Source organism: Rhodnius prolixus, unplaced genomic scaffold, assembly GCF_049639745.1.
Source record: "Rhodnius prolixus isolate KJV_2025 unplaced genomic scaffold, Rpr scaffold_8, whole genome shotgun sequence".
In the NCBI taxonomy this organism is placed as follows: Eukaryota; Metazoa; Arthropoda; class Insecta; order Hemiptera; family Reduviidae; genus Rhodnius; species Rhodnius prolixus.
This window is the reverse complement of record NW_027411593.1, coordinates 31,691,051-31,715,908: the sequence shown is the minus strand read 5'-3', so window position 1 is coordinate 31,715,908 and position 24,858 is coordinate 31,691,051. Positions and strand designations below refer to the sequence as shown.

The window sequence follows — 24,858 nt, the reverse complement described above, 5'->3', positions numbered from 1 at the left end:
AAAACCTGAAAACTGTCTAGGTCTAGTAAGAAACTCCTTGGAACATTTTCACTATGGGAACTTTTAGTGTCATTTTGAAGGTGAAAATTTAGAAAGAACATAACCTGACAACCGTGCACTTCATTTTTTTTTGTTGAAGCTTCTTCAATAAAGAACTAAAGCGTTGGATTATTAGGTGAAACTTGAATACCAAAATAATTTGAAGTCACTACCCTCTCTAAAATTATTATGTTCTTAGATCTTCCGCAGAGGACATGTCACTGTAAGTATGTTAAAAGTACGAAGTTTCCCTGCTTTTCGGATAAGATAAATGTTAGAATGCTTTTATTTGTCCTTGTGAAAACAAACTACCAAGCGTTTATTTCTTTTACAATAAAAGTAGTGCCAATACAATATCCAAAGAAATAGAGTAACTGCATTTATAGGAACGTGTTAAAACTGTTTCGATGTTTTCAAAAAAATGTTTATAATGGAATTTGTACTTTTAATTTACCGATTTTGATAAAACCAATATATATAAAATGCCACTGTCACTAGGAGCTCTGAAAGGTTAAGAGTTGGAACTTTCTCCGATTTTTCTTGCTTGAATAATTACAGTACTTGCAACATTAACATAACAATCAAAATCTGAGAATATGTTTGGATCCTGAGACCTCAAAACTTATGCTTCTGATAAACCTCATTTTTTTTTAATTTGACTTACTAGTTGCAATTAGTCTCTAAAGTTATAAATGCAGTTATATGTACATATGTATTCTCAGAATTTTCAGGTTCTCTTTGTGAAAAGCTATTGTGGCCAATGAAAGTTTAATATGTTAGTTGCCTGGTAACACCAACATTGTTTGTTCGTTATAATTTTTTCTGTAAACTATTTTTGTACAAGTTACATACTCTTAGATTAGTTGTCACATTTAGTTTATTGAAGATGGACGAAGTTGAAGAAGAAATTCAAAATGATAAGGTGGATGATAATTTACCATTGACAATTGAATCCTCTGAGAAAATAGAGAAAGTGGAGGAAGAAAAAAAAGATGACTCCAATAATTTCAAGCTTGGTACAGTACCTTCTTATTTGAAAGGCATTACTGACAAATCTGAATTCAAAGAGGAATTTGATGACGTTGCGAAAGAAATGGAGGCTAAATCTTTAGTTGCAAAACTGCAGATAATCAGCAAAATTAGAGAGTATGTATAAATGTTAAAAGAAGTAATTTCTGGTATAATTTAAGTATTTTGCATTTTCTCTTCCTCTATGACGAGAAATTCCTGTTTAATCTTTTAATCGACATTATGTTGTTTTTTTTTTTTAAAGGTTGTGTATTCTATTGCAAATAATTAAGTTTTACCCCAACTAGAATCATGTGTTCTAGAATCAACTTGTCCCTCAGCAATCCCAACTTTTCAAAGTATTCGATCAGGTTCTCTAAGAAAGAGTGCTGAGTCGCTAGTAAATAATACCAAGTGCCAATACCCAGTCTAATAAAGTCTTTATTATATAGAAAACGCCAGAAATTAAGAGAAATGAAGAATTCTTGGTCCTTTCAATTCTGACTCCCTTCTTGTCCTTTCAATTCTGACTCCCTTCTTGTCCTTTCAAGGAAGTCTTAGGAAGAGCGGTAAACCAGCAGTTAGTGAAAACCACTCCCTGATGGCATCATACCTTCTTCGCCCCCCAGGTGTTCTGAAAATGGCTCCTCTAATTTACCAGACTTCCAGGAAAGTTCTTTTCAGAAAGGTGCCTACGGTCAGATATAATCGCCTCCTGGTAACAAAACTCCTCTCCTTACTCCCAACGCTCTACCTCAGATTCCAAGAATGAAATTGCAGTATTTGAATATCGGTATAATATTGGTTATAGGTTGGAGACATATCCCTCTAACAACTGATAGAATTGATTCAAGCTCCCTATTTATTCCTAGGAAGAAAGGGGTGTTGGCAATCAGGATAATATTGTTTGCATCCGTACAGTTACAACGGATACAGTTGTTGTATCCGTGCCCTGGTTGATATTGAATGTATCGCCTTAAAACAGTCCATAACACTTGATTGCGATAAGAGACCGTCATCGAGCCAAATGACCTAAGAGCTTGCGGCTCGTTATTGAGCCTCGGTTGGTGGAAGATTGTTGTTGCCATTGCGGAAATTAAGAAACTGCCAAACATTTAAAATATTAATTATCGCTTAATGAGGTTGTGAATGAAGCCTTCGTTGACCAGTGAGTGACCAGAAATAGCTCGTTATAATTTCTCCAATATGAAGAGATGCATGTGTCATGGTCACTTCTCTGTCTAACTTCATTGCTTGACCAGCATTACTTGTAAGAAGTGTGTTGAAAAATTTTCCAGCAAATTTGCTAAAGCCTCTTCTCCCAACCACCGACCTCCTCTCTTCCCACCTATTCTTCAACTATCCACTGGCACCAGCAACATCATGAAGTGGGATACAGTTTACAATTAATTTAATTATAATCTTAACATTTTTCAGTTGGTTTGGTTTACCTCGACTGAAGGAGGAACCAGAAACTGAGGAAACGGAAGCCCATATTTTCGATAGTATGGAAAGGCTGATGACATTACTTCAGGACTGTAATGAAGCTGTAAGTATTTCATCTTTTTTGTTGTAATATACAATCCTGTCTCCTACGAAAAACAGAATTACGTGTTTTGCAAAACCGGTTTGTAGCTAATACAATTAAAATTTATATTTCCAATCTATATTTTCATTATAATCGTAAGAGTAAAACATTAAAAACACATTTTTCTAAAATAAATGTTCAATCATTAAATTGCGGATTTATTACAAACGAACTTTTCTCACTCTTCTCACGCACTTTGTTTTTCTTCATTTGTTTTATGTAGTTCGCCAAACCTAGTCGTTCTTCAGTATCCTCGTCAGGTTGAATTACAAAAGCAAAATCGGCACTAATTCATTTTAAACCACTTTTGGGATTATTGGTTCTTGGACTACCTGCTGGACAACTTAATTAGCCTTCTTCGAAAAATATTCCTTTTCTTTTCTCAATTCTTTTTATAAATTCTGAATAATAATAATACATGTTTATTAAAATAAATGATAATCTGTTTTAATAATTCAAAACTAAACAAACACAAACTCAGTTTGGAGCAAACTCCGCCAGTAGGAGTTGCCATTGATTCAATAAATACAAATAAAATTCAATAGAAAAAGGCTCTTCCGTAAACAGGGGGAAGAAACTTCACCAAAAAAATGCTCGAACGTTCATAGACTAAGTTGTGAAGAATCTGTGATTCATTTTATATGTAAAACAGTTTCTTAAAGTCTTGTAAAATTGATTTCAGTACTGGAATTCATCTCTTATAAAGAAGCACAACTTTCTCTTTTTTTATGTTTATATACTCATAGAGTATTACCTTTGTCAGTAATTTTTTATTAAAATATTTCTGTATGTATGGGGATAAAATAGGGATAAAATGTACTGCAACAAAGTGAATCATATCTTCAATTTTCCTCAAACTACAAACGGAGCAAGCTGACTTTCTTTCCTATTATAAAACTTTTTTAAAGTGAAAGCTTCACTGCGAATCTTTATAATGAACTTAACATTTCCCAAAGAAATTAAAGCAGAAATATAATAAGCGTTCTAGCACAGATTGGAATATATTTTGTAGTACATTGCTTGACTGGCTTTAATTTCAGCAGCTACCTTTCCGTTAGTTTCTAAATTAGAAATTATTGTATTTGTATTTATTTACCAAACCGATGACTCCTGTTTGGCTCCAATGTAGTTGAAATCAAGTAGTAAATGCAAAATTAATTCTTTTTGTTCCTTAAAATTTAGCAAATGAAAGACATTAATTTAAATTCATTTTCCTATTGTAATAAAACATTTTGGATTGTAGGTCAGCAATGTAAGACTAGCCACATTAAGATCAGAATCATCAAGATTAAGAAAAGAAAGAGAGAATCGAGCTACTTTAATAAAGGAACTCGAGAAAGAGGAAAAAATTGCTTCGATTAAGTATGAAAAAATTAATAAAAACTGGGAAAAATTAAAAATGTTAAACGATCCTCTAGACATACATAATGCGACTAACACTCAAAGAGGTCACTTTTAATTTAGTATTTTGGATAATCAATTTTAAGATAATTTAAAAAAAATCAAATAAAATCAAACAAAAACTTTGTTTCCTAAACTGGGCAATAGTCCAGTTTTTAGTGATTTAATGTTTACTACTATTAATTTTAATTTTTAATTTAAGGCGCCTCAACATCTGAGTTGATTGGCGCCAGGAGACTTATTCAGTGCACTGCCCTTTTGCGGGATGTGTCCTTTCGTAAATTGTTAAGAAGGTTTAAGGAATAGAAAAATCAAAGAGCTAGCAGCTGGATTCTATCCTGGGATCTCCGCGAAGGAATCCTGTGGCTAACAACTCAGCTAATCCTTTCCCTCTTTAATTTATAATTAACTTTTAATTAAAAATATACAGACCTATCAAGGAGCCAAAAATATTTGACTTTCGGAATAATCATGCATAATAATTATGTATACTATAAGTAATCATACATTGTACTATTACGATCAAAATTATTACAATACAGAATTATAAACAAACGACATGATATAATAGTTATTAACATTTAATTCAAATTCATTAAAAATGAAACAGAACTTTATTTTTGATTTCCTTGAAACAGAAAATATTTTTAAAGCGTACACATCATTCATGCAGTGTTATAGGTCTCAGGAAAAATTAATATTTTAAAAATATTAAGATTTAATGCACTGAAATGCATTTTATTTGCTAAGTTTGAAGAATAATGTTTCATTGTAAATGGTTTTTATACAGTTATTGCTTCTGAATTAATAATTTTTTGATTGACTGTAACCTACTAAAGTATGGATTAAAAAAAAATATCACCCAGACAATATACCTTCCCACAAAGCTATTTTGGCTTTGGAACAAATAAAGGATTGAAAGTTATATCTTCTAGCGGGTTTTTCGTCCAAATACTGATCAGGGGCCGTAGAATGAGGCCATTAGCAAACATGCTTTACTCAAATTTCTTACTACACTAAATAAATTCAAGACCAATACCTCGAATTTGTGCCTAAAAATCGTTCACTGGGTCAACTTTGAATTTCAGCATTGCAGTCCTCTTAAGATACATACTCAATACAAAATAGAAATTCAGAATTGCAAATGTGGTTAGGCCCGCTACACTGGATATCTCTGATTTTATCCGTCGTTGCACCCATGTTCTCCTTAACCCTGACCAGTTTTGAACCTCATCACAGGTTGATTAATCAGTTTAGTGTAAGCTTAGAGTCAGCAAATAGTGTGAGAAGAAAGATAGTTGAAGTAAATTTCTTTATACCAAACTGATTAAACAATTTGACTATGGATGAAAGTCTGGAACTGGTCAGATTCAAAAACATTTGTGCGAAAAAAATAAACGAAAATATTATCTAATACATTAAATTACATTAAGATGAATAAATATAATGATTTAAATAATTATTTCTAATATTTTTAGATAAATGTGTAGCTCTGCTTGAAAGAAAGGATGCAGTAATTGAAAAATTAAAAAAAATTATCAAAACGCTAGATCATCATTTTCTAGAAGATTTACGTAAACAGGAAAATGAAGTTAATATTTTAATAGATCGCATTGATGATCAGCTTAGAGTTATTGGGGATGCTTACCGAAAGGAATTAGATCTTATAGAGGTAAGTTGTGTTAAAAATATTTTTTTTAATGGTATTAAAGGTTAATTTTATAAAAACGTTAAAAGACTTAATCTGCAATTTGAGATGGAATAATAGATTATGACTATTGTGAGCGAGATTAGTAGAATATTGCCCTGGAGCGCACAGGCCATAGTTTCGAGTTCGGGCAGATGCTGTTCTTAAATTTTCAGCAACATTTTAATCTTTTTTTTTTTTTTAGTCTGTGAATGCAAAAGAAAAAGAAGATCAGTTAGTGGCATGTAGAGAACGATGGGATATGTTTATAGCAATGAAAAATCAACTTGAAAATGATATGGTAGCACATAGATATAAACTCATGGAAGAACATGAAGAAAAATTAGACAATTTTATATTGGAGTGTCAAGAATCAATACGTAAAATGACAGTTGAATACTTTAAAAAGATAAGAGTAAGTTTAAGCTTGAATTATTATTTAATAATTTAAGTGATTGATTTCTCCAGATTTCCATAAATGAAATAATTTTTTACCCAGAATTTATCGTTATATTCAGAATCGAATTTGCGAAAAAATGATTTCAAATTGTTTTAACCTTAGGAGAAAGAAAAAACCTAACTTTAAAAGTGTAGGGCAGAAGATACAAACCAGAATCATAATCTGATTTAAAAATCAGGTTAACTTTAGCAGTTAATAATGCGTTTAATATTTCGTAAAGAAATTTATGGTTGCCGCTGCTCCCTGACCTCTCGTCTACATAATAACATAATTTATTGTTGAAAGACTACACTGCGTCTGGCCAGAATTTCAAAATTAATTTCAACAAATCATCTGGACTACCGGAAACATGCTTGCTTTAGGAGCTAAACTTCTTGTTTGGTTTTACGATAACACTTTTAAATTTCCTTTCATTTTCATCATGAAATTTATTTTATTAGAGATAATTGCACAAATCAAATTTTAAGACTTTGGGAAACATAATTAGTAGCAATTTAAAACTCGAACTGTTTAAGTTTTCTGACCTAGAGTGCTGAACATGAATCATTATTATTATTCTTTCTTTTAAAAAAAACTCCCAGCAATCACTGTTGAGAACGCTAAAAAAAAGAACATATATCTATTTTGTAGTGGCTAAGATTACTTTTTTATTTTTAGGGATTAACTATGCAAGTGGAAGAAATGCGAGGCATATGTACTTTAAATGCCCAAAAGCTAAAATATAATTACAATTTACTTCAGAAAAGAGAAGAAGAAAATAGAATCTCAAAGAAACAAATGTTACATAAACTCAGCAAGTAAGTAAATGAAAATTTACTTCTTGAAATTCTCCCAAATTAAAGGTTTGTTTTTGTTACAAAAAAATTGTACATAAATTCTACAGTAGTCACTTAAAAAGAAGTATGAATTCAAAAGGCTTTTCTTTTATGCAATTGTTAAAAATTCTATTTTAAAATTTTCTTCACACCTAGAATGTTATTAATGTATTCTACTAATTCGTATTGATGGAGGGGTTACAGTTGCTGGTGTTCACCAAGATTTACCTGAGTGGCTAATCCTCTTATCAATTCAATGACTAACTAACTTTCAAGACTACATCATGTATAATAGTTTTTAATTTCATTCAATTATTATTTTTCTCAGGGAACCTACAAATAAAGTTCTTCATTCAATCAATAAATGCAATGTGAAGAGTTAAAATTTTCAAAAGTTTAATTACTCATACATTTATTGACATTCTCTCAATCAACACTCACATTTGTTTGTTTATAATTGATTTTTCCTAATATAATAGCATATCTACATCATTTTATTATTTTATTTCAATAAAAGAGCATAATATTTTGATAAATCTGAAAATTAGAAACTAAGTGATTCTATTGATTACTAATACAGTATTACCAAAACGTCAATCTTTAGACAAAATTGGTTCAAGATTTCTACACGGTATAGGTGTATGTTATCTTTCATGCCGTAGATATGCCACAACCTCTCCAAATATGAGTTTTGTGTGTAATGGGGTCAAATAGACAAAGGTCGTGACTATTATTACTTTCTTGGATACTATACTCGTATAATGCATTTTTTTGACAAATTAACTCCTTAAAAAAACAAATTTACTATTATTAATGTTACTTACTTTTAGCCTAAAAGAGCAGCTGGATAAATTAAAAACTGAAACACAGAAGGAGAATAAACGTTTGGAAGCAAAATTAAGCAAACTAAAAAATGAACTGAAATTGTATGCAAGAGAAATAACTATTGTTGACAAGAAAGCTGATAGTTTAGCGCACGCAAATTGTAAAAAATATTTCCAGCTGTGGGAATACAATAAAAAAGTAGCAGATGATCTAATAAAAAAGGTTAGCTTCTTAATCAGTTTTTTAATGCACTGGAATGGAAGGTTGAAGAGAAGAGAGAGAGAGTTAAGCAAAAAGTACCACGATAAGATTAACTTTTTGGATTAAAAGTAATAGTGGAACATAGAGTGAAGTAATAGATCGTTATTTAAGTGAAGAAAACCCATCTAAAATTACTATCAATATTTTAACATATTACTCCTTCTTTCTAATTAAATTTAGAAAAAAATAAATCAACTCTGTATCAGTCAAACAAACCCAACTCTAGGAGTGGGTTTATTATGGCAAACGTAGGTAGATAATAAATTAATGATTCCGTTAATTCATTTCATTTACTGGAATTTGCTTATTTGTTCAAGATTTTAGAAGTAGAAAAACTATTTTATGAACAACAGTTGTGTGTACCTTGGACAGAACCGGAATGCCAATCATTTTCGAAAGAATCACTTTCTTCCTATGTGAGAGCTAAAAGTAATCTTTCTTTAGGTAATTTATTACAATAATTTTCAGATATGTAGCTGTAAAATAATAGATGAAATTTGTTTTTTTTTTAAACAAAAAAAAGATATACATAAGCTAAAAAGAGGATTCCATTTAGACAAATTAATGTCAGCAGATTTTAAAGCAATTATTTACACTTATAATTTTTTAATTGTATTATAATTAAAGATTTCGTGTTTTACGGAGGTCAAACAGTGATAATATTTACCTGGTTTATTTTTATTTAAAATATTCGTTCAAAGCAGGGGTCTTCAACCTAAGACCGGTTGCTTTCATTTATTTCTTTAGGCTATTTTTTATTTATTTTATTTCATTTTTTCTAACTAAGGATCTACTCCTTCATATCTAATAAGGTTACTTAAGATGAGTGCTAAAATCTAGTTAAATAATTAAATTAATGAAGTTTCAAAATGGATTCCCAACCAATATACTAATGGGAAAACTACTGTTTATAGAAAGTAGGCCCAGTGATCCAGAGAGAGATAAAAGAATGGAACTTTTTAAACAAGCACTTGAAGAAGAATTAACACCCGAAGAGGCTGAAAGGAGAAAAAGATTGATGAGAATTATATTTGAAAAAATCGCAGATACAGCTGGATTTATAAGAGAAGATAAATTAGAGACATTTATGGCAGCAATACCTGAAGAGGACAAAACACTTATTAGAATTGATCAGGTGTTAAAAGTAAGTGAACAAATTCTTTCTTCTACTTATAAAAGTAGATAAATAGTTGTACTCGTGCTAATTAAATAGCGGAGGAAGCTCTTAAGAAACATTGGGGTCTAGGTCCAGAGGACCGTAGTTAATATCTCCATTAGCTTTTCTTCTTCCATTGGCACCTGGGCCTCCTCAATGCCACTCGTCCTCTCCTTGATTTAAGAAAGCGTATATTTTCTGCAACACTTTCTTTTCCCATAACCCTAGCCAACTTTGATTTTCTTTTGTTTGGACTTAGGTTTCGCTGGTATATGAAAACACTAGCCTTATTATCGTCTTTTATATAATAAGTTTCGTCTTCTCGAGTCGAAGGCCTGAACCAGAATTTTTTGTATGGCGGACAGGCCAAAAAGTAGAAATTAACATGAAATTAATTTACTCTGCATTTTCTTCCGGTAGGCTTTGGGCATTGAGAATAAAGAAGATATGCTGGTGCTTACAAGATTCCTAATGCCTTATTTATTTTGCAAAACATGTGATGTTAAAGTAGGTTCGGAACCTACTTATTTTGTGGAGATCGATACAAAATATAAAGATGATCTAAGGTATGGTAAAAATTATTATTAATTTAGTAGTAATATTTTCTTTAAGAAAATTATTATTAAAACATCATTTCTTCAAAAATTTATTTATTTACATTAACATTATTTTATTTTAAGTATCTTAAATTTGAGAAACTTCTTCATTATGTTTTGAGGGATTTTAAAAAAGACACTATCTAATGAAGTAGGTAAATGCACAACATTTCAGATAGGTTTTGACATATTGAATTGAATTCAGCGAAAAAGATCATATTTTCTATTTATTTAAAAGAAATAGAAAGGGTGCTCTATTTTACTTTCAAATTAAAATATTTTTTAGGATGATGGTGAGGGAAGCCAAAATTTTCGAATAATATAAAAAAAATTAAAATAAAAAGTAATCGTCTATACTATATTTTCAGGTTGGTTCCATTACCAAATAGGTGTCGTTGTTGTAAGCTCATACTTTACCATAAATATGTTACCAATTAATTAAAAAAACTATCTACATGATGGACTCGAACTGGTATCTCCCACTATTAGTCCGAACGTATAACTACTATTCTAAACCCGTTCCTTTTTATAAAGTATCTTTAGGTACTTTATAGTTCTTCGTCATGAAGTCTTGTCCTTCATTTTAAAAGATGGCAAATTTGGAAGAGCCAAGGAACTTCGAAGAATGTTGCTGTTATTAAGCAAATTTCGGCGAGGAATTTTGAGATCGTTGTGACAGAAATTCTTACTGAGTACTTGAGTTACCTAATAGGATTTTCATATTTGGAGTACTCTAAATATAAAAAACTCAGTTTTTAAAAACAAAATGTGCGTACGCGTGTGATCGAGAGAGCCAGTGGGTGATATTCATATACCAGATCGTAAATATATCAATGAAATTACAATATAGTATCCATATATGCGATTTTTTTTACAATTAGTAGATCATTGAAGCAAAAAAGATAACAATCCTTGATGCATGAAAACAGATGAGAAAGAGCTACTTGCATTGTGCATAGAAAAATTGGAAATTGAAAAAGCTTGTACACATATAATCATTCTTTTTTTAGAAATTGCCATTATCAAACAGTAAAAACAATTATTTAGTGATTTAATTACTTAGTGATCCTGGAATGGGTCGTTTTACAAAAACTGAGGATATATATCAATGGTTCAATGAAATACCGTGGGTAGATTCGAGCTCACTATTTGTAACAAGTTAGTTAGCTTTGTATCAGAATGTAATTTATAATTAGCTGATTGGTTTAGACTGGAACTGCAGCATATATCTATCATTTAAGAATAAAGGGTTTCAACTAACTGTACACTGATTCGAACTAAATATTTTGAAGTGAACTTAAATAATTCCTCTTCTTATTAAGTGGAATTAGATGGTTATATGAATACTTCAGAATTCATAGAAAGAAATTCTTCTACCTATAATTAAAAATACCTTATTTGACTTCTGTTTTAGTGATATGGCCTCTTTGGAAGAAGGAGATGTGGACATTTTAAGTGAGATGAAACGCACTTACGTTTCACGATTTCAAGCAAGTTGTGAAGTGGTTCATAAAGAATTTTGCAACGTAAAAAATGAGTAATTTCTTTTTATTATCCCATAATTAATAATAATAAAAATATTGTAATTGGATTGCCATAATGAACATCACTAAATCTTAATTATAACGCCATTTAGAATTACAGATGGCTTGCCAGTTGAATTATGTAAGCCTTCTCAGAGTTCGAGAACACCATCTTTGAGAGACAAAGAGGGAACTGAACATTTCTATTTTGATGAAGGATTAATGTTGACACCTTTCGATTTAAAACAAAAACATCAATTACTAGGTAATATTTATAAATTTAACATTTATTTTTAAATCTTATCTGTGCTGTCACGGTAATCGGATAGCGATTCAGCAAGGTTAAGTTGTTACAACATTATCTGGAGTGAGTAGATTTTCCAGAACCCTTCTCTAACCTTCGCTTACTCCAATGTTCTCTGTAGAAAGTGACAAATTTTCTTCAAAATGAATTTTTAAACGCTTATTGCTTTCAGTATTAACATATATAGGGGTAGGAAAATATCATTGACTACAATTTCCTTCATATTCCTACACATTTAGTCCTCTTTATCATTTTGTTGTGTTAGAACCACTAGTAACCCTGAAAAGATACTTTAGAGGAATACCTTTCTTTACCCTTACACCGGAACTGCAGGGGATTCATTAGTGGTGAAGAGTTGTCAGTTTAAACGCTAACAACTAAACACAACCCATCAAAATACAAATAGCAAAAGATTTTTAGTATTTTTATGTACAACATCATTCGTTTCATCGAAATATCACGAAAAGCTATGTAGCTAAGCTTGAATTTTAAATTTTTACTCAATTTATAAAATGTAATGCCTTCTCTGAGCCTAATAAGTGTGCACGCACCCACGGAAGACACAGAAGCCGAAACTAAGGAGGAGTTTTATGCGGGGCTAGAGCAGGTGTATAATAGGATCCCCAATCATGATGTTAAACTCCTATTGGGAGATTTTAATGCGAAAGTGGGAAAAGAACAAGACTATAGACCAACTATAGGTTTAAAATAGTGTGCACGAAGTTAGTAATGATAATGGTTGTAGGCTAATTGATTTTGCTACAGATAAAACACTAAGGGTGGTAAGTACCAGCTTCCCACATAAAAGAATCCATCTACAAACCTGGATATCACCAGATGGGGTTACCCGCAATCAGATAGATCATATCCTTATTGATGCTCGACATGCAACGAATATTCAAGATGTGAGGAGTTATAGAGGAGCCGACATCGACTCGGATCATTTGCTAGTGAGAGCCAAGCTAAAACAAAAAGTGGCAATAAGAACGCAGGGAAAAGGAGTTAAAAGAAGATTATATAATTCCGAAAGACTGAGACTAGAGGCGGAAAGAGAAGCGTTTCGGAACAAATGTGAGGAACTATTGAAAGAAAATGTGCCAACCCCTAGTGAAGGGATTGAAGGTAGATGGAAATGGATTAAGGAAAGTATGCAAAGGGCTGCAGAAGAGACATTGGGATTAAAAAGGAAAGGGACTCGGAATGGATGGTATGATGAGGAAGTAGAAGAGGTGTTAAAACGCAGAAACGAAGCTAGACAGAGAATGTTGGTGAGAAGGACAGGGGCCAGTGCGCAAGAGTATAGAAGGGAAAGAGCGAAAGCAAGATTGCTGTGCCGAAAGAAGAAAAGGGAACTTGAAAGGAGTTTAGTAGAACAAATGCAATTAGATTTCGACCAAAAGAGGGGAAGGAAATTTTACAAGGCTGTGAAGAACATAAAAGATGGATATCAACCAAGGACGGGCTGTATAGAGAGTGCAGAAGGAAGATTGATGGCCGGAAAGGAGGAGGTAATAAATAGTGGAAGGAATACTTCCAAGAAGTTTTGAACAGCCAGGGGGGGCTAGTGTTAGAAGAAGAAGATATAGCACTGGATGATGATGCCGAACCCCCGTCGATGGAGGATTTTGATAATGAAGTTGAGACCTTGAAGGCGAACAAAACACCTGGTGAGAACAGCATTGAGGCAGAGATGGTAAAACTAGGAGGGGATCGGATCAGGAAGGAGATATACGACCTTATACTGGAAGTATGGTTAGAAGAAAGAATGCCTCGGGAGTGGGCTTCAGCTATGATCTTCCCCATTCATAAGAAAGGAAACCGGCTAAAATGCAGCAACTATCGCGGAATTTCTCTGCTGAGCGTGGTTTATAAAATACTTGCAACCTTGATTACAGAGAGAGTATCAACAGTGGCAGAAAGGGTGCTAGGGGAATACCAGTGTGGTTTTAGGAAGGACAGGTCCACAACGGATCATATATTCACAATGAGAATGGTGCTAGAAAGTTTCTATGAAAATAATCTGGATTTGCATCAACTATATGTGGATTTCAGAATGGCATATGATTCTGTATCTCGTACTGGACTAATTAGAGGTATGAAACTACTAGGGGTCCCATTTAAGATTATCAGGCTTGTGCGCATGACTCTAAATCAAACATCAGCAAAAGTGGTTATCCAGGGAGAAGTGTCGACAAAATTCGGAGTGAACGTGGGTTTAAGACAAGGAGACCCGGTGTCTCCGGTGTTATTTAATCTGGTACTAGAGATGGCATTAAGAAGAGTTACCAGCAACCCAGGCGGGACCCTCTATAACCGGATGACACAGCGCTTGGCGTATGCTGATGACGTGGTAATAATCGCGAGATCAGTTACAGAGCTAAAGAAAGAATTCTTGGAACTGGAGGAGGGTACGGCTATGTGTGGACTGCGGGTCCATGAAGAAAAAACTAAGTATATGGTGACCACAAGAAATGGAAGAAGGCTCTGCGACCTCGAGGTCGGGCAACACCGTTTCGAAGGAGTGGGGGCTTTCAAGTATCTTGGAACTACCCTCACATCCAAGAATGAGGTAGGCCAGGACATTAGGAGCAGACTGACGGCAGGAAACAGTGCCTGGGTGCTCTGAAAAGAACGCTCCGGAAAAAAGATGTTTCCAGGAAGGCCAAGATCACCATATACAAAACAGTGATTAGACCTGTAGTGATGTACGGGTCGGAGACTTGGACCCTGACAGTGGCAGAGGAAGCCAGATTGGACTGTTGGGAGAGGAAAGTGCTACGATGCCTATTCGACCCAGTGAGCGAAGACGGGGTTTTCCGGATTCGGAAAAACACGGAGCTATACCAACTGTTCGGAGAGGACACCTTGGTTTCATGTGTAAAATTGGGAAGGCTCCAGTGGTTGGGTCACCTGCACCGGATGGAGAGGGAGAGATGGCCCCGCAAAATATATGAGGGACATCCTGGAGGGAGAAGGCCAAGGGGTCGCCCGAGGCTGCGCTGGCTGCAGGATGTGGAGGCAGACCTCCAAAGACTCCGTATTGGGCAGTGGAGGAGGAAAGTCGGGGATCGTTCCGAGAGGAGAGATTTGTTGATGGAGGCCAAGGCCCTTAATGGGCTGTAGCGCCAATGATTAGATTAGATTAGAATGCCTTCTCATATCTTCTTCATTTTCCATTAAGAAGAAAATTGATTAGAATTATAATCTACAAATTTTTGAATGATTGACCATCTTGTCTACGTACATAAAAATTATATATAAATATAATGTAAATAAATAAGTTTTATTTAAAACAAACAACTATTGTTAGTATTTTTAATTTACAGGTGTTGAAAAATTTCTTGACAAGGTCCCTCCAAAACAATTCAAAAATACCGATCAACTTTGTGCAAACTTTTTTACAAAACAACTCGCACCTCAAACTAGTAAGAAATAAACTTAAATCAATCTGATCCGATAAAATTATTATTTAGCTACTATAATAGAAAATATTTAAATTTTTAAAGTGTATCAATATTTGATAAAAGAATATAACTCCTTTATTTACTTTTTTTTAGCAATTTCAAAAAGTATTTATTTCAAATATTTACTTCCTTGGTCATGCAAAATGAAATTGTAATTAAGTTATTTATTTTCAGTTATTGTGCTTCCTACTGATAATGAAATTATTCCTTGTAAAGTTCATTCACATGAGCTAGTTATGCCTACCTATCATGTCATCAAAGCATTAAAGAATTTCATGGTTGATTTTTATAATGTAAGAAAGGAGTAAGTATACTATTAAGCATATCTAAATAAAACAAAAAACACAATTTTATGTGAACACTCATTAACTTCATTTTTTGTTGTTCATGTATTTTAATTTCTTGAAATTTAGAAACTGTACTTAAAAGATTATTGACTTCCATAAAAGAAACTATTTTCAAATAAAAAGTCCTATTAAGCAAAGAGAAATTTACGACCTGTGAGTCTTACTAAAATTTGGAATGTTCACTAGCTCTCTGACTAGATAGGGTGGCACGAGAACATTGGCGTTGAAGATATCCAAGAGAATTCGTGAAAACAGTTTAAGAAGAAAGGTGTTGAAAAAAAAGGAGATCCACATTTTGTTTTATAAGAATTATTTTAAATAATAATAAAAAAAATACCTGTATTTTAGATAATCTTATGAAAGAATTCAATTCAAAACAACTTATTTACACATTAATGTAATTGTAAAAAGAAATATTACTTTGGGGTTTCAAGCTTAATGCCTAAATAATCATATCTAGTGTATTTGCGTAATAATAAGAATAGTTAATTTTGAAAATAAGGAAAAAGTTAAATAAAAACCTTAGATTAACTGAGAGTAAAAAAAAAAAATTGATTCTTTTAGATATCAATGCTCTCATTTGTGACACATAATTAATGTTTTAAATTCTTTAGGTACATTTTCTCGCGACCAAGAAAATGTGGCCAAGTAAATAATGATGTAGAAACTGAAGATTCATCCTATCAGATTTTTGTGTACATTAAAAGTTGCTGATCATTTCAATTTAAATCGACTTTCATCAGTAACAATATTTTGCAAAGCTGACAGCAAACTTCATAATTAGAGTTTTTCTATTTTGTTTCTTATAACTTTAAACCAGTGGAACAAGCGGTAGCGAAATTTTAAGGGCATTAGCTTCTATTTTTTTTAGTAGATTTCTGATTTTCTTGTACAGAATTGTTTATCATGTTGTTTAAAGAATTTTTCTTACTCTTATAAATTTTCTTCAAAACGCACTAAATCAAATCACCTTTTGATATTTAATGGTAGCTAATTACTTTATTTGCAGGATTCGTCAAAACTATATAGACCATATTGTTAACAAAAAGAGGAATACTGTTACCCGTCTAATTGATAATAAAGAGGTGGAAGAATATTGGAGTAAATACGAAAATTATTTTGGACAAGAACAAAAGGAAATGTGGAATACATTCCATCTGGCAATGACAAACTACATAGAAGACCTAAGAAAGCGGCATCAATTGAGTGAAGATATTAAAAAAATTAAAAAAACAAATTCAGAATTAAGACGATTGTTACATCGTTATTTGGAACCTAGAAGAAACGTAAGATTCTATTGCATTTATTGTTTCTAAATTGTAATTCTCTCTGAAAGTTTAGATTATTGCTTCTTTAATAATATATCGTATTATTTTTAGATTTCTGTATTTGAATCAATTATGGAAAAAGTGGATGAAGCATTGGAGGCATCAACTAATGATTCATAACTATTTATACAAGATGGGAAATTAACGTCTGTAGTTATATTACATTATGAAGAATTGGAATTGGAACTAACAACTTTAAACTTCAGAATATTATTTTATTTTAAAATCGAAATAATGCAATCCGCCATAGCTTGTATTAGTCAGCCTCGATAGATCAAATAGCGCAAAAGGATTTCTTGCGAGTAATTTGGACCTGATAGAAGGATTATTATGAATAGTTTTTGGCATTGACTACGAAATTCGTCCATTATAAGACATGATATAAAGTAAAGATAAAACATTTAATGCCCTCGATTCTCTTGGTTCACTTAAAGTATAAAATCAATGTTCAATATATTACTCTTGAATTTTTTTAAAATTAGAATCACTCAAAAATAATTTAATCTAGTAATAATTAATAATTTAATTTAACGACTTTTAAGAGAAGGGATTAACTCAGTGTTAAGCTTATATTGGATACTCACGGGTGCGGATCCATATGCTGGCCTTTAGATTTTCTCTTTCTAGAAGCTGCTAAGGGCTCACTGTCCAATTATGGTCAAGGTTGTCTTTAACGAGAGAACACTGGCCGAAGGCCGGCAGTGCACTAAAAAAAATCTCTGGGCGCCAATGATTTCTGATGTTTACGCGTCTTATATTAAAAAAATGGCTTTCAAGTAGTAGTTCAAAGGTTCATAAATAAGTCATTATACAATCTGCATTAAATGATATATTATATGTTCACTCTACATATTTGTAATTGAATATAATTTAAAGTGCAGATATCACATTTTGTTTTTTATAATCACTTACTGTTTGTTTTTTTAATTTATAATTATAAAAAAAATATATTTATATATTTTTAAAAGATTCACGATTTTATTCTATTTGGCTCAGTTTTTCATTATAAATTGTCATAAACTGATCTAAACCATTTTGATTCAATTCTTCATAATCTTCCATCGTTTCTTTGCATCTTATCAGCCAGTTAGAAACATTTTCATACCTAGTTAAATCAAACCCAATTGCCTGAAAATAATGATAGAAAATATCAATCAATTATAATTACAGTAATTTAAACTGCAAAAAACCTATATTTTTTGACCTATTTTCTAAAATGGTGTCAATGATTTTTAACATACTACGTTAAAAAAGATAAGCTAAATTTCCCTGAGAATTTAAATTCTAAAATTTGTCGATGTAAGAATTTATTAGTCCTGGCAGCAAGACAAGGTACAAATTGCAGAGAATTATAAATCGTTGTATAAGACAGAAAACAGATTTCCAAAACTAGTTTGGTTATTTCAAGAGTTGAAATAATTTACTAAGTGATTGTTAATCGCAGGTATTTATTGAAAATTTAACTTCATCTATGTACCTCAGCGATTGAAACCAGAGTGACTAAGGAATAATCAGCGATAGTAATTTGGTCACCAGCCAGCCAGTCTTTTCCGTCCAAATAAGTATTCAAAATAGAAAAGGAATCTTCAACTTTAGGTACCATTTCGTCGTTTACTGGTTGTCCACGCCAAATGATGGGTACCTAATAGAATAAGTTGATAATTATATAACACAAGTTAGTTAAGAAATACAAGAAATTTTAAAAGTCACTAATTAACTTACGACGTAAGTTTCAATAAATCTAACAGCCAATGAACCAAGATCGAAGAAGAGCCGTTGATTGACAATTGCCCTTTCTTTATTGTCTTTTGGATAATACGAATCATCTTTGGCATATTCATCTGCCAAATAAATGAGTATTGCACGGCTGAAAAAAGCGAAAAATACGAAGAATACAATCAATGTTATACCAAAATTAATTTTGTGTAGGAAATTCGGAAAGTTAGTGGGAGTTAACAAAAAAAACAAAAACCTGAAATACGAGTTTTTTTAAATCAAATTTTCATTTTGCCAATAAATTATTTCCTCTTTTAATAAATTATTTTTTCTTTCTCAAAAAAAAACTGTTTTAATTTAGCAGTGTCTGTAATAACCTTTTTTTTAGATCACAGAAAAGGATGCCAACTTACTCTGAAGCAAATTAAGTATGAATTCAAGTCATGTATTGCAATGGTTTTTGAAACCGCTTTCTAATTTGTTCACTTCATCCGAATTGCAGCAATCTGTTTGAATTATCGTTTGAAAAGAGCTTAAAGAAGCTGTTGGCTTTATGGATGCGGTAAAGTAGGGATTTTACTCTTTATTTACCTTCATTTCTTTAAAAATAATTACTTTCAGTAGTAATTATTTCAAAAGAAAAGCCTTTTGACTTAAATGAGCACTTGAATTTAAAAGGATGATGTATTGAGTGTTGAGGAATTGTAATTAAATTAGGGAAATGATTCGTTTTCATGCAGGGCTTAAATTCTGTAAATTTTGTTTTTACTCGTGTTCTCACTGACTGATTTGCAAATAAACAGGCTTCTAATTGCAAACATTCAATTTGCACGAATGTTTAGGATACCTTACAAAAATAACAATGTTTTGTTTAAACTGATTTACCTTTCAGAAAGTGCAATATCACCATCCACTAATAAGGGCACGCAGTGCTGAGGATTGATCTAGAAGTAATGAAATAATATTTTAAAGGTAAAATATTGTTAAAATTTTTAAAGGTGTAGTTATTTTATAGATTATTTACCTTGATAAAATCCTCAGCGAACTGTTCACCTGCCAAAAGATCTAGCTCCTTCAACTCTAAGGAGAGCCCAAGGGCTTTTGCGAACAGAAGCACCGATCTTGAAGGAAAACTCATGGGGTTGTAATAGAGCTCCATTATCGTATCTTCTAGTCTCTGTAGAAAAAGAAAAATTAAAACACTATTTTTCGAGCCTATTTTTTCTGGCGAGTTTTACTACAACTACCGATTATGTGTCGTGGACAGAGGCGGAAAGTTTCAAGAGTAAATTATGCATTATGACAGATTGTACAGCTTTTAAGAAAATGTTGGCACTTCAGAAAAATCTTTATCTTCACTTAACGGATCTAAATTGATATTTGTATTGCATTTGACACAAGTATTAGTGGACTCGGTTGCATTTGGAGGATACATATACAATCATACAATTTTTGATTAGTTGAATAGTGTTTTTTATTACACGAACAATGTGACTGTTTTCCTAATTACTAAACAATTTCCAAAATTAAACACGATGAAATTCCTTTTTTGCAACAAAAATAGTGTTACTTGTAACACCGTTTTCTAAAACAATTTGGGGATAATGAATTTGTGTTTCACTTTTAAAGAATTTCGTGAGACTAGGAAGAGGCGAGGCACTCGCCGAAAGTTATACAATAAACCTGAATCATCTAAATACAAGAAACAATAGAATGTTCTTGCGAATTAAAACTGTCCGGCAGGACAGTTGTATAAGGTTGACCATCAAAAACTGCACGAAAAAGGGTAACGTTGAAAAACACCCAACTTTGACAATTTTTTTCTATAAAAGATAAAATTCCCAAATTTTCTGTAAATCTTACTCCAAACCCTCCTTTATAACTGTAATTTTTTTGCAACCACCCAGATCTAATAGGTTTCGAGAAAAAAGTTGCCGAAAATGAGCAAAAACGGCTTTTTCAAAAAATGTTCTTGTTCTTGTTCTTCTTGTTGTTGTTGTTCTTCTTCTTGTTACCTTTTTTTGTAAACAACGTAGCGCCTAAACGCGTGAACCGATTTTCATGAATGAGATGTCATTCGATTTGGAAGTTTATGTAGATGTGCCTTTTGGGGGTCTCGGCGCTGTACATCGAATGGGAGAGGAGTTAGCCCCCTTTATGTAAGGCCCCCTCCTCCAAAATTATTATTACTAATAACTCTGTAAATCTTGGCCCGATTTTGATAGAATTTGGTAGGATGTTAGAGTTAGGGCTCCCCTACGTAACAATTAAGCGACGATCTGCTCTTACACTTGTTAAGAGGAAGTATAGCAATTGTTTCAAATTATCGACACGTGAACCGATTTTCATGAATGAAGTGTCATTCGAATCGAAATTTTGTACAGATTTGCACTTTAAAAGTCTCGACGCTATGCCTCATAAGGAGGGAAGTTTGCCCCACCCAAATAAGGCCCTTTCTAAAACTATTATTACCAATATTTCTACAAAGCTTAGTCCGATTTTGATAAAATTTAGCACGAAGAAGTGATTAAAGCTCCTCTACGTGGCTGTGAGGTGCCATCATGCTCTTACACCTACTAAGAGGAAATACTGCAATCGTTAAAATTATCAGTGAGTGAACCGATTTACATCAATGAATTGTCGTTCGATTCAAAATCTTTGCCTTTTAGGGAGAAGTACTGTAATCGCAGTTTATTTTTCTTGCTTCTCTCAAAAGGAAGTACTGAAATCGCAGTTTAATTTTGCTATTTACGTACAAATACCTTCCTATTTTATTCAAAACGCTTTCTCAAAAAAACTGTTATTGAGGTTGGTTTGGGGACCGCAACTATAATCATTCTTTAAAAAGATCTCTCCAATGGTAGTAACTCCGATTTAACACTTTTTCAGGTTATAATGATAGAATAGCTTATTCCAAATTTTAAAAAAATCTGTAAAGCAGACGTAACTTTGCAAATAGACAAAAAGGAAAATCTATCCAAAAGGTACAAAAATCTCCTTAACAAAAACTTACAGTTTTAAAAGTTAAGTAAAAGGGTTGATTAAACGCCAAAAGGTACACAAATCAGCAGTACCCAACATTTATTAATACTTCATTGATATAATTTAAGTAATTTTACTGCATTAACTTTTCCTTCACATTTTTTAGAATTTATTAGATGTCACAGACCCTTATGCTGGCCATTTTCATCTACAAAATATTTACTCAAGTAGCACACCATTTAACTTAGATTGACTGTAATATCTATTTATCTATAATAATCAAACTATTAATCACAGGTTAAAAAGAAAACGTTATAAAATAGATCTTTGCTATGGTCCATTTGCGCCAAAATTTCTATTTCTACGGCTTAAGAAAAGACAAACAATTAGATTAGTTCCCCAATTTGTTTGACAGTTTTTAATGTTATTAGTATTTTGAGTAATATCTGATTATCTTTATCTTGTAAACACAATTATATAAGGTATTAGTTTTAGTAATAATTCATCTCTTCCCAATTACCTTCTAATCGGGGTATCAAAAATCCAGCTGAACTCAGATTTCTATGGGTCCGAGTGTGTCAGATCGATAAAAATATGAGAATCTAAAAAGCTGGATTTCTTGGTGAACTTCATACAATTGATTAAGAATTAGAGTTAATGAAACAATGAAAGAAAGTCAATAAAGTAGTTACTTTTCTTTTTCCTTTTTTGAAGTCTTTTGACTTATTATGAAACATATCTAGTCTTAATATCGCGTAATGCTTTCCAACTCGGAGATCCTGGGTTCGAATCTAGCGCTGGACCATAGATTTTTTCTTCCTAGGATCCTCTAACGGAGGATGAGCAGTGAGGATGACAGTGAGCTGCAACGAGAGGTCACAGACCGGTAGTGCACTATAAAAAGTTCCGGGTACTAATGACCTCAGATGTTGACGCGCCTTAAATTAAATTAAATTCTCAGAAGAGGTGGATCTTGCGTCTCATTATGGATGCCTCGTAATTTATATATTTATTTACGAAGAGAAGTTACAAATTACGATATACATGAAAAATTAAAAAAAATAAACTGGTATAATTAATAAGTAGTAATAGCCAATTTAAAAATCTAATGAGTGAATACAATTAAATGTGGAGACAAAATATGAGAAATAAATTATTTCTCTGAATTTGATGAAAACCAGAAATTTGAAGCCAGCAAAAAGTAACTTTGGAAGCCAGTTGAAAATCACATGATCCAGCTACCAGCTACAATACAAAAAAGGTTTGTAGATGTTAAGATAAATGTCTATTTGGGTTGACCGGTGTTGAGAAAATACAGAAGGCACTAAAAAAACGTTCAATAAAACCAGAACACAAATCTGTATGAAACCAACTGACGAGCTAGACTAAACGGGCGTTGGTTCCACTAAGAAGAAGGTTAGGAATATCTGCCAACCCATACGCTAATATCATTGACCACTAGAAAACCGGGATAGACTTATCAAACAGTATATTCCAATACACCTGTCCTTACCAGCAGATTTTAATAGGCTACACCTGACCGAGACAACTTTGAAATGCCAGCTGTCCACCTAGCAACTACGTGTCAGACGAGAAACAGACCTAAGCAACAAAATAGTCAATAACTTTACTCAATCCATCTAAGAGCACAAATTACATCCTATCGCCACGATGTGTAAAAGTAATTCAAAATTTACACCACAAACGAACTCCAGGTAACGAATTTTGATTTAGTGTTTCTTCAATGTAAAGTTACAGATTTTTCAAAATAAATTGCCGTGTTTCGTCCTGGAAGTTTTCACACGGAATGAACTACAAGGAGCTGCTGGTATCTATAATAAAGTAGTTCGTTGACATTAAAGCACTCATATTTTTTTAGTTGACCGACAAACTACAGAAGCTGGATATTACTACCAACTCGGACAGAAAATAAACAGAGTACTAAAACCTAAATTACCTCAGAAGAATCTACAAAACTCAGTCACTTCGTGTTGACTAAACTTATTGTACTATATATTTTAAGTAAACTCAATCAACTAGGAGTAAAAATAACTCTTTTTTTCTTCAAAAATTATATTTTTTAAACTTTACATTTCATTTTCGTTGCCTTATGCCCAAAAATTCATCAATTTTAATAGTGCATTTCGATTCATATTCTAGTAGGTCTCAATTTGTATGCTTAAAAGTTTCGGATTACCTGAATTCAAGTATAGAACGAAGTAAATAAGCCAAAAATATTTACAAAAATATTTAATTTGAAATTAATATGAAAATAATAAGAAAAAGAAAGAGCAAACCTTTTTACAAGCAAATTAATAGCAAAGCAAGCCATTTTTTTTTTTTTTTAACAAAGTAAATTTAGCGCAAGAGGCAGAAATATTTAATTAAATATATTATAGTATCTTAAAAACAGTTGTGTTGTTGGTGCTCTTGTTTTAAGCTTGTTTCTCATACAGTGTATTAGTCCCATGCAAGGAAATGAAAGAAGAAGAAAAAAATACCAAATATAATAAAGAAGATACCCAATCTACTTTCAACTCTAAAGTTATTTGATGTTAAACTTAAATTTTTATATATTTCTTTTAATAAGATGTGTTTCCAGCGAAGATGTAGCTTTTACACTAACTGCAAATCGTTTGCACACAATGTTAGGGAGATATTAATTTGTTTTGAGACAGTTACTAGGCAACAAACAACCTTTTAGCATTCTCTGTTGAAATATAGGTCACCCAAAGGCAATACCAGGTAAAGTGACTGACATGACTCATCAATTTTCTACCATTAAAATATCAAGCTGTTTTAGTCCAAAAAAACAAAAGTGATAGCACGAAAATAACATCAAATAGAATAATGAATAATGAAATAATTGGTGTAATTTAAAGATGCATTGAACATAAAGGAGATAATTTGTATTTAATTTGTGTGAATCTTCTGATGTGACTACATCGCTAGTTGTTTAAGTTTATGCTTCTGCAATTCTCATGGTGCAAGGTGACAAATTTTCTTCTGATAAATTTTTTAAGTACTACCTGCAATGCTTGGTAGATGAAGGTGTACTAAAACTAAATCAGAACTATTATATCAATCAATCAATCGATGCGAGTCAATCTTATTCGCTCTTAAAATAAATCAATTTTCAAACAAAAGCGATAGGTCTGAGTACACAAGTTAGTATACTGAGTTTAAAGAGATCTGCGATATAATTTTTGAGAAAATTTGTGTAAAACTAGTGAAACTCCTAAACTATTCTATCTCTGAAAACTAATTCATGAATATATTGTACATTTGTTCTTTATTCGTAATTGAATTTTCATGTTTAATTTTAATGGTGAAGCTAACGTTTGTTTATAAGTAATAT

At 32.2% G+C, this 24,858-nt stretch overlaps 2 protein-coding genes across 4 annotated transcripts; one reads left to right on the top strand and one right to left on the bottom strand.

The window, feature by feature from the left end:
- Positions 1 to 817: 817 nt before the first annotated feature.
- On the top strand, positions 818 to 17,771 carry LOC141451207 (dynein regulatory complex protein 1-like). Of its 2 annotated transcripts, XM_074122410.1 has the most exons (16): positions 819 to 1,185; positions 2,485 to 2,596; positions 3,879 to 4,083; positions 5,515 to 5,708; positions 5,929 to 6,138; positions 6,841 to 6,980; positions 7,829 to 8,045; positions 8,402 to 8,528; positions 8,999 to 9,228; positions 9,661 to 9,806; positions 11,251 to 11,373; positions 11,473 to 11,624; positions 14,990 to 15,088; positions 15,302 to 15,431; positions 16,484 to 16,760; positions 16,854 to 17,771. In XM_074122410.1, exons 1-16 carry the CDS (start codon positions 926 to 928, stop codon positions 16,920 to 16,922), a joined length of 2,691 nt encoding a protein of 896 aa, XP_073978511.1. In that variant the 5' UTR covers positions 819 to 925; the 3' UTR covers positions 16,923 to 17,771. The 2 variants fall into 2 exon arrangements, with proteins under 2 accessions (XP_073978512.1, XP_073978511.1); XM_074122411.1 differs by lacking the exon at positions 16,854 to 17,771 and having other exon boundaries at positions 818 to 1,185; positions 15,302 to 15,420; positions 16,484 to 16,658.
- Positions 17,617 to 24,165, bottom strand: LOC141451210 (glutathione S-transferase 1-like). 2 transcript variants are annotated; one of them, XM_074122416.1, is made up of 6 exons: positions 24,023 to 24,165; positions 19,543 to 19,695; positions 19,404 to 19,462; positions 18,525 to 18,669; positions 18,280 to 18,444; positions 17,617 to 17,930 (listed from the first exon to the last, which is right to left on the bottom strand). In XM_074122416.1, the coding sequence occupies exons 2-6, from the start codon at positions 19,675 to 19,677 to the stop codon at positions 17,781 to 17,783; spliced, it is 654 nt and encodes a 217-aa protein (XP_073978517.1). In that variant the 5' UTR covers positions 19,678 to 19,695; positions 24,023 to 24,165; the 3' UTR covers positions 17,617 to 17,780. The 2 variants fall into 2 exon arrangements, with proteins under 2 accessions (XP_073978517.1, XP_073978516.1); XM_074122415.1 differs by having other exon boundaries at positions 24,002 to 24,161.
- Positions 24,166 to 24,858: the final 693 nt, after the last annotated feature.

Coding starts and splice junctions, on each gene's coding strand:
- LOC141451207 (XM_074122410.1), top strand. CDS start 926: ATGGACGAAGTTGAAGAAGAAATTCAAAATGATAAGGTGGATGATAAT. Junction 6,981..7,828: donor ATGTTACATAAACTCAGCAA/GTAAGTAAATGA, acceptor ACTTACTTTTAG/CCTAAAAGAGCAGCTGGATA. Junction 16,761..16,853: donor ATTTGGAACCTAGAAGAAAC/GTAAGATTCTAT, acceptor TATTATTTTTAG/ATTTCTGTATTTGAATCAAT.
- LOC141451210 (XM_074122416.1), bottom strand. CDS start 19,677: ATGGAGCTCTATTACAACCCCATGAGTTTTCCTTCAAGATCGGTGCTT. Junction 18,670..19,403: donor GATATTGCACTTTCTGAAAG/GTAAATCAGTTT, acceptor CGCTTTTTTCAG/CCGTGCAATACTCATTTATT. Junction 18,445..18,524: donor GATTTATTGAAACTTACGTC/GTAAGTTAATTA, acceptor TTATTCTATTAG/GTACCCATCATTTGGCGTGG.